This window comes from Xiphophorus hellerii, chromosome 18, assembly GCF_003331165.1.
Source record: "Xiphophorus hellerii strain 12219 chromosome 18, Xiphophorus_hellerii-4.1, whole genome shotgun sequence".
Lineage (NCBI taxonomy): Eukaryota > Metazoa > Chordata > Actinopteri > Cyprinodontiformes > Poeciliidae > Xiphophorus > Xiphophorus hellerii.
The window spans coordinates 441,296-455,560 of NC_045689.1; the positions used below are offsets into that span (position 1 = coordinate 441,296).

At 47.4% G+C, this 14,265-nt stretch overlaps 1 protein-coding gene across 4 annotated transcripts in view; it reads left to right on the forward strand.

Moving 5' to 3' along the window:
- Positions 1-14,265, forward strand: part of LOC116737390 (leucine-rich repeat and fibronectin type III domain-containing protein 1-like protein) — an 83,167-nt gene that overhangs the window by 49,099 nt on the left and 19,803 nt on the right. For all 4 annotated transcript variants that reach the window (XM_032590508.1, XM_032590506.1, XM_032590507.1 and 1 more), the window contains exons 3-5: positions 9,715-9,961; positions 12,490-12,690; positions 13,322-13,488. In XM_032590508.1, the coding sequence (XP_032446399.1) occupies positions 9,715-9,961; positions 12,490-12,690; positions 13,322-13,488 (615 nt within the window). The remainder of the gene's footprint in view (positions 1-9,714; positions 9,962-12,489; positions 12,691-13,321; positions 13,489-14,265) is intronic.

Genomic DNA, 14,265 nt, shown 5'->3' on the forward strand with positions numbered 1-14,265 from the left:
TCATGGTGCCATGCTAGTCGCCGTTAGCATTCTGGCCTTCGCCAACAGGATGCTGACATCATAGAAAAGCAGAGATCAGCAGAAATACAGAGCAGATGCAGCAGAGCGAAATGGACCAGAACCAGGAGAGGCTCAGAAGCTGACAGGTCAAAGGTCGCTGTCAGACTGACTGCAGCTCTTCTGGAGAAGAACTCCAGGGTTATGGAGGCAGAGCGTGATGCGTCAACAGGGAGGAAGAGCTCACAGTGGAGCTGCTGTTTCCGGGTTAAACTACCAGAACCGAAGCCGGGTTCTGCTCCAATGAGGATCAGTCTAGAGCTGGAACCACTGCTGACCAGTCGTAGCTCTGTCTGCCCTACTGAAAAGCCTTTGACTAGGCCATCAGGTCATGGTGAGGCAGCAGGAAGGCGTCTCTCTGAGTGACTAATTGGTTTAATTCCTCGTATGTCGATTGCTTTGGTCTCGCTGCATCGATCGGAAGATTCGGAGCCTCAGAAACCCGTCTGCTGGGATTCTGTTCCTGGCACCAAACATGATGAAATATCCTCCTTTCAGACGCAACGTTACATGTTTGAGTCCCGGGGCCATATGCAGCAAAGGTCACGAGGTCACTGAGTTATTCTGATCAAATGTAATGGAGGATGCAGCATCTGAGGCGGTAGGAGGAGCTGGGTGGGCAGAACCGCTCGTGGACCGACCCCTGATTGGCCGGTTTGTATCAAACAGAGCTCCTGATTGGCCCGTTGTGTGGTTGCTACCACAGCATGCGTCTCCATTGGCTGAGAGGAACTCAGGATGTTTATGTTCAGTCGGCCATGTTCTGTATGTGGCCCTGCTGTTAGCCCATATGCTAACAGCCTCGCACAAATCTGACCTGAACCAGTGAACGCTCTATAAATAAAACCTACTAAACATTAAAACTATATTTATTATATATAAATTTCACTGGCAGGAAACTGAAAAAGCAGCAAAATAAAACGATGATGTGAACAAATCGGTTCTGAAACGGATTTAAAAAGAAAACATTCTGATAATGAGACGCTCTGTGTCTGTCCGTCTCTCCGAACACCCAGGACGTGTGTGTGTGTGTGTGTGTGTGTGTGTGGGGGTGTGTGTGTGTGTGTGTGAGAGAGAGAGGCGGCCATCTGTTAATGACTGCATGGAGAAGACCGCAGTCCATCCCCTGCTGTCTCTCTCTGGTTGTCGTCCATTTTCTGGTCCGACCTGCTGGAGGAGGAGGAGGAGGATGATGATGATGATGATGATGATGATGATGATGATCAGCTGCTGGTACCAGGAGGTTATGATCAGACCCTCTGGACCTGCAGTCTGAACTGGGTGTGTGGTGACAGTTTTACCTTCCTGATTCTAAACACTTCCTGTTCTCCAGCCTTGAAGGAGCCAATGAACAGACAGGAAAGGCCGAGTCAGAGCTCTGGTGACTTCCTGTTCCTGGCCTCCATTTTGAGACGCACGATGAACAGGAAGTGCTGAACAAATGGAGGAGACGCTGAGCAGCTGCAGCTGAACAGAAAGCAGCTTCTGGCTCTTCCTTTATCTCTCCTCTCTCTGTTACGTCCTTTCTGTTTCTGAAATCAATGCCTCTTCCTCCTCATCTTCCTCATCTTCCTGTTCCTCATCTTCCTCCAGTGAAAGCAGCGTTCTTCGTCCTTGGTTCAGCTCCTCCTCCTCCTCCTCCATCTCTCCTCTGATCTTCCTTTGCTCTGAATCTCTTTGGGTTTTGCTTTTATCTGCTCCAGCTCCTCTGGCCGTGTTTTTGTATAAATGTGTTTATCTAAAGTATACATTGCTGCAGCTGCTGCAGCAGCTGCTTCAATCAGTCGTGTTTCCAGTTTCTATGCATGGAGGTAAAATGGAAGAACAGATTTGTGTTACTTTGACTCCATAGACTTGTCTTCCTGCACAGCAGCAAACGGCGCGCTGCATCTGACCCCGCCCCTCACCCAGGGGATTGTGGGAATTCGATTCAGACTTTGTCTCCATCTGGGAGGCAGGCGGAGCTGCAGCAGCAGGCGGAGCTGCAGATTTAAAAAGCGGACAGTGAACTCAAACTAGTTGAAGAGAAATATCAACGTTTCTGTCTGACATCATTCTGTATAAGCCACGCCCACAACGTCCTGACCAATCACAGCCCGCCTCCCAGAGCTCAGCGCCGGAGGGCGGCGTAGCTTGGCTCCGCCCACCAGCTGTGTTCCATTTTGTGAACCTTGACCCCGGTGAAGTTCAGGTCAGCTTCTGGGAATTCAATAAAAACCAGCCGGTCGAGTCTCTTTTTCATTTGTTGTTTTCAGAGCATGCGCGTTCCAGTACATCTCCATGGCAACAGCAGATCGGTTTATTTTCATATCGGTTCTGAATCATAGTAAATGGGAATCACACCCTAGGTTGTTGTTTATAACCAACAACTAGCTTTAACTTTATAGAACTAGGTAGAAGCGAACAGAACCTTATTACTATTATTATTCCAGGATTATTATTGTGAGGGATGTTTCTCCTCTGGTCATGCAAATGTCACATTTTCATGATAATGTGTTTGTTTGTCCTCACTGTTCATTACCACACGCTCTGATCGGATCGGCTCTGGACTCAAGAAGCATCTTCAGACTGGAAAGAGGAGCTAACAGGCTGACCTAACGAAAGATGGAGGGCAGTGGTTGGAGCAAACCCAGATCCTGGACTGTTGCTGGGGCTAACCGTTAGCTTACCAGCTGTCGATCTCCAACCAATCAGATCCGCCATCTGAAAGGTGTGTCCAGGCCACACCTGCTGGACATTTCACTTCCAGGATGTCAGTCCTCCATCATGGCCGACGGCTCCACTTCCCGCCCTCTTCCTGTCCACTTCCTGTCCTCTTCCTCTCCACTTCCTGTCTGATCACAGTTTCTAGCCTCGTCTTTCCAAACAGATGTTCCTCTGTGATTAATGGCTGCCTTTCCTCTGCCTGACTAGATTTATAGCCGGGTCCTTTTTCTTCTCTGAGGACACGAAGAGGACATCTTTATGGTGTCCTCATCCCTAAGACGTCTTCTTTTTTTTGATGGAGACTGACTGGTTAGCCTCTTTTTTTCAGCTTTTCACAGTTTGACCTGAAAGGTTTTGGAGGTTCTGATGAGGACGTCGTCTTCATCAGAACCTGCTGGACCCGGGATCAGAGTGTTTCCCTTCGACTCGGTCTTCTCTGGGTGAAGCTGATGACTTTTCAGTCTCCATCGCTTCCTTTTCACTATCTGAGACGGAGCTTTTAAAATGAGAGATGAAAGATTGAATAAGTGGGAAACAATTCAGCTGAAGAGGCAGAAAGAGGTTTGGAGTGAAGGACCTGCAGCCGGTTCTGCAGCTCCAGCTGGTACCAGGCTGGTCTCCAGAAAGGCTGCCAGAGTCCAGCTGCAGGCGGAGGCCGGGTGGAGGAGGTCTGGCCCTGGCCGGGCATGTTGGGCTCAGCGCAGCAGGCTGCAACACAAACTTCCATGGAAAACCAACAGATTCATTGTTTTGCTGCTGAACTTTGACCTTTCGTGAGGGTTAGAACCCTCTCAACTTGTCTTCATCTGTCCCCTCCTGCTCTTCTTCCATCTTCTGACTTCTGGTTCTTCATTCTCTCTGGTGTTTCTCTGACCTTTGACCCGATCGTTTCCCTGAAGGTCGGGTCCAGCCGGCGGCTCCTGATTGGTTCCCACCGAGGCAGAGGGACACGGCGCCGCCTGCTTTCAGTCATCTGTCTAAAGCAGAGGTCAGAGGGGAAGATAATGCTCTCTGCCTTTCATTGTGTTGTGACCCTTGACCTTTCCTGCAGGTGGCAGGTGAACTGCCCACCGGCCTCAGACTGAATGAATGAATGAATGAATGAATGAATGAATGAATGAATGAACGAACAGCTCTAGAGTCCTCTAGACAAACCGGCTCTACTGCAGGACATTTTCTGCTTATTTGCATCATTTGCTGTATTTCTGATTCTGTGTGCTGATTGGTTAATTTCTATATTTCGCTCAGAAAACAAAAAGCTTCTTTCACTGACAGCTGCTAATCTGTGAATGCAGGGTAGATTAAATCCAGGCAGATTAATCTGCATGCAGCTCATAAACTTGTTTTTGGTCGTTTCTGTTCTTGCATTCATTTTCTCTCAGCTTCAGATAAAAATGGTGAACTCTGACCCCGGGTTCGCCCCGCACCTGGACCTTTGCTTGTTTGTTTGTTTGGCTCGTTAGAAGCAGCAGCTGGAGTCTTAACGAGCTGACTGGGGAACGCTGCGGACCAGAAACAGGCTGGGAGCGAGCGGAGTCCTGGTCTGAGTCTGACTGAGGCAAAAAGCTCAGCAGAACCTTAGGACTGCCTCCTTCTTCCCTTCCTGGTTTCCCCTGGCTCCGCCCTCTGTGTGCGTTCCCACTGGCTCCGCCCTCTGTGTGCGTTCCCCCTGGCTCCGCCCTCTGTGTGCGTTCCCCCTGGCTCCGCCCTCTGTGTGCGTTCCCACTGGCTCCGCCCTTTATGTGCGTTCCTCCTGGCTCCGCCTCTGCATTTTCCATAATGCTAACGGATGCTAGCATGCTAGATGAGCTAGCCTAGCCTTGTTTAGCGGTTGCTCCGACTCTCAGCCCCATCAGCTCATCGTCGCAGACCAAGTTCACTTCCTGCTCTCAGTGAAGTGAACTTGGTGACCAATCGCTTCCTCTCTGACCTCTGACCTCTGCTGTTGTATTTTCTGGATTCCTCTGAGCTGTACATCATGGATCTTCTCAGCTGCTTTCTGAACCAAATGGATGCAGTTTGCTCTGATCCGACTGGCCAGAAAACGTCTGAGACGATTCTCAATAAGTTCCCTCCCAGCCCAGCACTGACATCATCAGCATGTTCCAGATTCACAGCAGCTAATGCTAACCTCATGCTAGCCAACCAGTAAGACCTACTTCACCAGGTCTTACTTTCATACTTCCCCCTGTTTGTCCCAGTAGCAGTGGCCATCCTAGGGGATCTGTGTAGTGAACAGAACCCGACCTGATGGTGGTTAGCAGGGTTCTGATGGTTCTCTCCAGGCCTGATTCTTCTTCTCCTTCAGCGTTAGCGTCGTTGTTAGCGTTGTGAGCGCCCTCTGGCTGAACGAGGATTCAGACGTTTTGCTGCAGAATGCTGCTTGTGTTTCTGCTTGTAAACTGCTGCATCACAAACAGCTGCGTTTATGATTAGCTCCAGGCTAACTGCAGCTAAAGTGAGACGTGATGCTTTGATGAGAGAGAAATTATGGGATGGCGTTAGAAACAGAACTAATAAAATCATTTATCCACCAATCAACCTGATCAGCTTTTCTAAACAGAAACCAGCAGAAAACATGAAATTTGCTTCAGTTTATATTAAGGTTTAGTTTTAGCCGCTAACGTTTTCACTCTGATCATTAACTACAACGATTCTAACGCGTTAAATCTTTAACGCAGTTTAAAGCTTTAAAGCTTTGAAACCACCAAACAGCAGAGATGAGTTATGACTCATCATGACCTCGTGACCTCATGACCTCGTGACCCTGCTGAGGTTGAACTGAGTCAGGCATTCGGATCAGCAGCCTGCTGAGGTGTAGCATCCGCCAGAGAAGCCATGTTGGATTAGCTCTACTTCCTGTTCTGACAGGAAATGGATCATTGTTTGATTTTCTGGTTCTGGTTCTGGTTCTGCTGCGCTGCTGGTTCTTGTTGACCTGCTGACCCTCCTGTCCTCAGCGTGTTTGTGGAAGCGTTTGGAGCGATGTCCCCGTTTGCCAACTGTCCGTTTCCTGTCCAGTCCTGAACTGCAACGTTTGAACAACACAATAACCTCGTTATGCACACAAAGCTTTATTATTGATCATCAAGCAAAATGAGACGCATCACAGCCAAACATTTAAAGGCATAAAAACACAATACACAGAAATATTCTCCATAGATGATGGCGAAACATTTTGGAGGAAAATTAGACGATTTGAGCTGCAGGTTTCTGATTCGAAGGCTGCGTGTCACAGTCTCCAGTCTGAAATGTTTTGTTCTTTTTGGTGTTTCTGGCTCATCAAAATGAGTTAATTAATAAAAGATGCTGCCTGTTTCCACATTAGCATGAAGTAAACAGGCTCTCTGCTGAGATCTGATTGGAGGTTCAAATGTCACATTCATTTAGTTTGTTGCTTCTGCTTTAAAGAATTATGTAAAGTTATTCCAGACTGTAAAATGTTTGGCTCTCAGCAGCAGCTGATTGAACATGCAGATCAGCTAACATGACGATTATTAATATTCATTATTATACCTTAATAATAACCAGCTTGGCTGAATAATCAGAGAGTGCAGACGAGTTCACCGTCACTGCTCGGCTAACGCATCAGAACCGGTTCAGTTCTGACCCATTGGGTCAGCCAAACATTTCTAAACTTTGGTTAGAAAGAAGCTACAGAGTAGCTGATGTTAGTCGCTTCATCAGATCTTCATCAGATCTTCATCAGAGGCCTCATGCATAAAGCGGCGTGCGCACAAAAAATGTGCGGCGCCATATTTTACGCACAAGTCGGCATGTATAAAAGTGTCAACGTTACCGGTACCGGTACCTGCTTTAAGTTCTGCTCAGAGCTCCAGGATGATCAGTCTGGATGAATCTAAACGCTCAGAAACCAGCAGATCAATCTGATCTCTGATCAATGGCTCCATGTTCTCCATCAGAGCCAAAGCTCCTCAGGTAGCGGCTCACCTTGATGCAGCTACTGATATACCTGGGATTGTCTCCACACCTGATCACCTTCAATAATCAAAGCGGTCCCGCTGCAGCCGCCCGCTATGTGAATGCTCCTTCTGGACATGAAGCATCTAGTATTTACAATAATCGTCCACATTCCCACTCAGAGACTCTCTGACTGTCTGTCTGTCTTTAAATCCGGCTGAACGTTCTGCTGCTCTAACAGCCATTTACAGGATCTCTTCATTTTTTACTTTTTTAATTTGGATTTTTTTTTTTCTTTAAAATGTATTTTTATTTTTGTGAGGTGACATTATGTATCCTCAAAGCACCTTTTAAATAAAATATATAATAATTATTATTATTATAAATATTAATACTGCTACAAACAAAGACGTTGCCATGGTTACTGCTTCACGCAGCGGCAGACTTCCGGGTATTTATACTAATTTACATTAAGATGTATTTATGGAGGCGACAGGCGGAGCAGCAGCTGCTCTGTTTCCGCAAATCAGGATTTATAAAGGAAAGATGCGCAGCCGCGGCTTTATGCATCCGATTTGTTTTGTGCGCCGCACTTTTCTATGTTCTTCCGCACGCCAAGTTTTAGTGTGAAAACTGCAAACTGTTTTAACATGAGGCCCCTGGTCATTTATAGTTCAGCTCATCAGATCCCCATCAGATCCTCACCAGATCCTCATCAGATCCTCACCAGATCCTCATCAGATCCTCACCAGATCCTCTTCAGGTCCCCATCAGATCCCCATCAGATCCTCACCAGATCCTCTTCAGGTCCCCATCAGATCCTCATCAGATCCTCTTCAGGTCCTCACCAGATCCTCATCAGATCCTCACCAGATCCTCTTCAGGTCCCCATCAGATCCCCATCAGATCCTCACCAGATCCTCTTCAGGTCCCCATCAGATCCTCACCAGATCCTCTTCAGGTCCCCATCAGATCCCCATCAGATCCCCATCAGATCCTCATCAGATCCTCACCAGATCCTCTTCAGGTCCCCATCAGATCCTCATCAGATCCTCACCAGATCCTCTTCAGGTCCCCATCAGATCCTCATCAGATCCTCTTCAGGTCCTCTGTGTTTCCTGATGCTTGAATCTCCTTCAGCCTTTGAATCGAGCAGGTTGTCCCTCGTGTTTCTGTAATTGTCCTCAGTTTTTGTTCCCTGGCTGATGATCCTGTTTGTTGGTAGATGAGCGGTGATGATGTCATCGGGGGTCTGAGGCGACGCGGCGTCTCAGTGGGAGGAAATCACCTGAAGTTTTTCTGCCTGGGATTCTTTTACTGGAGGGACGGGAGTGAAGGTGTGATGATGAACACATGAGGAACATGAACTCCCCATGAACGTCGCAGCAGGGTGCTATGGATTCTACACAGTGAGACATCTGTAATCAATACGCCCATCTCTGATGGAGCTGCAGCAGGGATCCTAGGATCTCCATGACCTCTGACCTTATTCACATGTTCATGAACACATAAATGATGTTATTTTTATTTATGCTGATTGTTACATATTTGATGTTTCCAGCAGAAACCAGATCAAAGGTCAAAGTTCAGCCTGCCTTTATCCATAAGAGCTTCAGTTGTTTGTCCACCTGAGCAGCTGCAGCTCCTCCATCTTCAGTAAATTATCTCTTTCTGTTTTATTATGACTTTATTTGCTGATGAAGATCTGCTTGTTAAAATAATCACCACTTTCTGATGTTGTAACCACGGCAACAGTCCGGTGAGAGGAAAGCTCGTCCCGTCGGACAGCGACAGAGCGCCGCCATCTTCCTCCTGGAAATCTAAAATGGATTGGGTCGGAACCGGACCTTCCCGCACATTTCCTTCATCTGAATACACACTTCCTGTTCCGTACCCTGGTTCCACACACACTTCCTGTTCCGTACCCTGGTTCCACACACACTTCCTGTTCCGTACCCTGGTTCCACACACACCTCCTGTTCCGTTTCCTGGTTCCACACACACTTCCTGTTCCGTATCCTGGTTCCACACACACTTCCTGTTCCGTATCCCAGCAGCGTTTGATTGTTTCACAGCTGTAAATAAAAATCTTCCTGCTGTTCTTTGCCATCGACCGTTTCTAGTTGCTGCTGAACAACTTTTCAGAGTTACAGTGATTTTGGTTGCATAGGTTGTTCCTGTGTGTGTGTGTGTGTGTGTGGGTGTGTGTGTGTGTGTCCTTTCTCTCCCTGTATGAATTTATTCTGGTTCCTGCTGAGCTGCACTCAGAATCAACTGGAGGGAAATCAGTGGCAGCGTTTTCCTTTGCTGTGTTTACAGGGAAAATTCAACATTTATAGGCCTGAAAAATCGATGAATTTATGAATCTTGACATCAGGCGCTCTCGCCTCGCAGCGCAGGAAGTTTCATCCTGCAGGTCCGGTTTCCTGCAGACAACAGCAGCAGCTGAACCAGACGACTCGTCTGGAAAACCCGGAGTAATGAGGAGGAGAAAAGTTTCTGATTAAAACGTCAGGGGGCGTCCAGCTGAGCGTCCGCCACCACCGTGCTTCACCATGTTGATGTTTTGTGTTCTTGGTCTTCATGATGCTGGACGTTCTCTAAAGACGCCCAGGACCAGAACATCTGCAGCTGGATCCAGGTTGAGTGAAGTGAAGGAACGTGAAAAGGTTCCTGTGGTATCAGATCAGACCCACCTGTCTTTGTGCTGCAGGGAGGAGTCACTGCGTCGCTATGGCAACCCTGACCTATCATTCCTGGTGGTTAGCAGGATTTCCCCCATTAGCAGCGCTAGCTGAGAGAGCAGTTCAGTATCTGCAGAAGATTCTGCTGCAGCCCGGTTCCAGTCCGGCTCCGGTCCCGGCCCCAGCCTGGCTCAAGCTGTGGCCTGGTTCAGGCCCGGTTCCACCAGATTTCAATGCTTTATGGAGTCTGATGAGCTGCTGAACCAGGGACATTTTCCAGAACCTTTGGTCAGCTTGCTGATGAAGCAGGGTCGGTTCTGATTTCTGTCCGTCTTTGTGTCCACAGGCGGACAGACACCATGGACGTCCTCTGGCTCGTCCTCCTGTCCTGCCTCCCGTCCTGCCTCTGCGACATGCTCTGTCCGAAGCGCTGCACCTGCCAGAACCTGCTGCCGTCCTACACGGTGCTGTGCGCCAAGACGGGCCTGCTCTTCGTCCCGCCAAACATCGACCGGCAGACGGCCGAGCTCCGGCTGATGGACAACTTCATCACCACGCTGAGACACCGAGACTTCGCCAACATGACCAGCCTGGTGAGTTCTGGAGGCAGAGTTACACGGTGAGCGGGGCGGTCAGTCAGTTTGGAACATGATGATCAAAATGGAATAAATCGATAAATGTGACGGAACAAAGAAATGATCTGGAGTCGTTGATACTCAGACAGATGAGATTCCAGAGTTAACCCAGTGCAGCTCTTTACCATCATTAGTTTGTCGTGTTTTATAATAATAAAACATGTTTATTATTATTAACTGGTGCAAAAAACAGATTGAAAATCGATTTATTCACTGCATGTTTGTCTGTTAAGGTTGAGATGGAGCTGAACATGAAAGCAGCTCTTTAAACCATTCAGACCAGCAACACAGAGACACAATCAAAACTGTCAGATGATTTATTACCCGCGATAATAACTCAAAAATAGTCCATAGTAGGATGTATTTTTATTTCTTTCTTACTTAGGGGAAGTTTCTCTTTATATCACAGGTTTGTGGTGTCTTTCTATCCTAAAGAAAAATATATAAAGATATAAAACTTCAGATATTTCACAAGCAGATATTAATATTCATAGAAAAATCTCTCATAACCTTTTATGAAAGCAGTAAGTACGGCAGCCTGTAAGGCTTACAGGATTCAATTATGACACATAACTGATCAGTAGATTACTGCGAAGGAACGCAAAATACATTTTTTACCCATGTCCCTTGGAAGCCTCCGTAGATGTGGGCCAAGTTTCCTGTGGAAAAACTATTTGGTGGATTTGTTTTCAGCCGAGATCCATGAAGAACCAATCTGACCTCTGAGCCAATGAAACGTGGCACAAAACTCGCTTAAAAAGAAACACAAGAAAGTTATCCAGCGGATTTTACATCTTTTTTATAGATTTTTATTCCCAATTACGAAATAATAGCTAATTAAACATCGCCACATAGCTGCAAATTTCAATTGCTCATAATTCGGAACCATCAAGAATTTCACAATTTCCTTCGTATCTCCAACTACAAGCAGGCGCTGGAAAATTGTGACATTTGCTACGCAATTGCAAAAATGGCCAAACTTTGCAAACTTGGCTTCCATATTGAATATGGTCATGGTTGGATGAAATATGGGAGCGTTATTAACAAAAACGTGACAAAATCTTCACCTGACCTCCAAACTTTCAAAAAATTCTAAAAAAATCACACGTTCATCCAAATGAGCTCAAATTTTCAGGACAGTCAGTCAACATATATCAACTTTAATGCTGTAATCCACACATTGGATTATTTAATGCTGTAATCCACACATTGGATTATTTAATGCTGTAATCCACACATTGGATTATTTAATGCTGTAATCCACACATTGGATTATTTAATGCTGTAATCCACACATTGGATTATTTAATGCTGTAATCCACACATTGGATTATTTAATGCTGTAATCCACACATTGGATTATTTAATGCTGTAGTCCACACATTGGATTATTTAATGCTGTAATCCACACATTGGATTATTTAATGCTGTAATCCACACATTGGATTATTTAATGCTGTAATCCACACATTGGGTTATTTAATGCTGTAATCCACACATTGGGTTATTTAATGCTGTAATCCACACATTGGATTATTTAATGCTGTAATCCACACGTGTTTTGTTGTGGTTGACCAGCACACATTCACAATGAAGGTTTTTTATAATTTATCCCAAAGTAATGCAGTCCTCAGCTCTCAGAACTGAGACGAATCCCTTCTTTCTGTTTGGCTGTGTGACTAAAGTGCTGGACTCTGAGTCAGAAGGCTGCCGGTTCGATTCCGGGTTGAGTCACGTTTTAAAGCCCATGGCGGTGCCTGGCCAGGAACCCATTATTATTCTTCTTGTCACTATGGTTACTATGATTTGTGAAGTTTGAGCTTTTTTGCTGCTCTGAACTTGTTTTTCTTTCTGCAATCAGGATTTTTGGAATCTGGAAACTCCAGTTAATCAGTCACTAAATTAGGATTATTTCAGTAATTAATCTGATAAATCGCTTCGGTCTCATCTGAACCGAGTTCTACTCAGTCAGAACCTGAACAGGATCTTTGGGTTTAGCTCTGCTGCTGGGAAGCGTTCACCCCCCACTACCTGTTGCTAATAAATGAAGGGTCTGAGGACCGGCGCTAACTGGATCCGTTACAGAACCACTTTCTGACTCCAGCTGTGGTTTGATTCTGGTTCTGAATCTGCTTTGGAAAAAATCCCTGGATGAGCAGCCAGGGGTTCTTTCTATGGGAAGGGAGGCAGAGACCCGCCTGACAGGTGGACTCAAACTGGGAACTCTGGTTCTGACTGAGTCCATCATCTGGACTGCTGATCTGTCCTGTAAGGAACCACGAAGTTTCATTAACTCAACAATTTCAAATGCAACAGAAAGGAAGTGAAAATGTTGCATCATCTCTACCTGAAGGTCTCAGGTTTACAAAGGAAACTAATCAGGCCTTTCACCAATATTTCATTTTTTACAACATTTTAGCAGAACCGGCTCCGGTCCAGACGGGTTCTTGTTTCCTCTGGTTGTGATCCTGTGTTTGTTGGTGCAGATCCACCTGACCCTGAGCCGGAACACCATCAGCCAGATCAGACCTTACACCTTCGCCGACCTGCAGGACCTCCACGCCCTCCACCTGGACGCCAACCGCCTCACGGTCCTGGACGACTCGCACTTCCAGGGGCTGGTGAACCTGAGGCACCTGATCCTGGCCAACAACCAGCTGCACAGCATCTCAGAGGGGGCCTTCCAGGTAGGAGCGCCTCAGCAGAGGGCGTCCAGGTAGGAGAGCCTCAGCAGGGGGCGTCCGGATAGCAGAGCCTCAGCAGGGGGCGTCCGGGTAGGAGCGCCTCAGCAGGGGGCGTCCGGGTAGGAGAGCCTCAGCAGGGGGCGTCCAGCTCTGGCAGCGTTCTCTCTGCTGGTGTTTAGTGAGGTGAACAGAAGAGCCTTCATCCGGTCCAACCTCATCTTCACTGAGTTGTCTGAGTGTTGGGAGCGTGGAGCTTGGCTTTGTCAGAGGAAAATAAAATAATGTGAGGATGAATTTTGAAAGCGCTGCCGGCGCCGTGCCAACGCTCTGGATGCGGCTCAGCAGTCAGAACCTTTCCATTCTGCCAACAAGTGTTATGAATCATCCGACCTCACAGTCGGACGGCCTCTGCCAACAATCCTCTGCTGAAAACTTATTGAAAGTCATTAAAAGCGGCTCAGAGTAGCTGTGGTGCTGCGGGTCAAGTGGTTCCTGGCTCCATCAGAACCAGCCGGCCCAGCTGGATGTCTCTGTAATGACCCGAGCAGCACCGAGTGCCGCTGCTGCAAGGCAGCGTCGGAACCGGCAGCGGGACGAGCTTCAGTACGTCCCTGTCCTGTCCTGTCCCCTGCAGGACTTCCTGGAGACGCTGGAGGACCTGGACCTGAGCTACAACAACCTGGTGGACATCCCCTGGGACACGGTGTCCCTGCTGGTGAGCGTCAACACGCTGAGCCTGGACCACAACCTGATCGAGAGCGTCCCCGAGGGAATCTTCTCCAACCTGCACAAACTGGCCAGGTACGGCTCTGTGCTCAGGGCGGCAGCAGCCAGTTCCTCTGGTTGGATCTTCTCCAGTAACTCCAGATTAGCTGGTTCTGGTTCTAAAGGCGTCAGAAGTTCTGGTTCTGCTGCATCACCGATAATCAAATTTATCTAAACTTCTGGGCCCAGAGGAGAGAAATGATCTGATTGTTTTGATTTCTTTTTTTTTATTATTATTTCTTTTTATTTTTTTCCTGATTGGTGGAAACAAAGTCACCATGGCATCTGGTCACTTCCTGTCGGTCGCCACGGCGTCTGGTCACTTCCTGTTTGACCAGTGTCTCCCAGCAATGGAAACGATGCAGACTGCATTAGCATTCCTGCGCCGCCACGGCAGCGCTGCGTCCTGATTGGCTGAAGGCGGCAGGTGTGAGTGGGTGTTGGATCCAGTTGGATGGAGGACTGGGCCGAGCCGTTTGCTGTGCTCCTCTCTCTATCTCTGCTGATCCTTGGCCTCACTCTTCCTCCCTCCTCCTCATCCCTCTTCCTCCCTCCTGATCGATCGATTAGCCATCTGCTCCCACCTCTTCCTTTGGCGCTAAACGCCAGAAAGCCGTAAATATGATTTGGGATTAGTGAGTCAGCCTCCTCTGGCCTTCCCCTCTCCTCATCTGTCTGGACCTGCCGCTTTTATTTTCTAATAATTACGTCCTCTGGGCTCATATTTACAGCAGCAGAAACTGACTTCACAGACATTTGTCCTTCCTCAGAAAAGACGAGAAGAACAGCCGCTTTGTTTTCATGGCTGCTTTT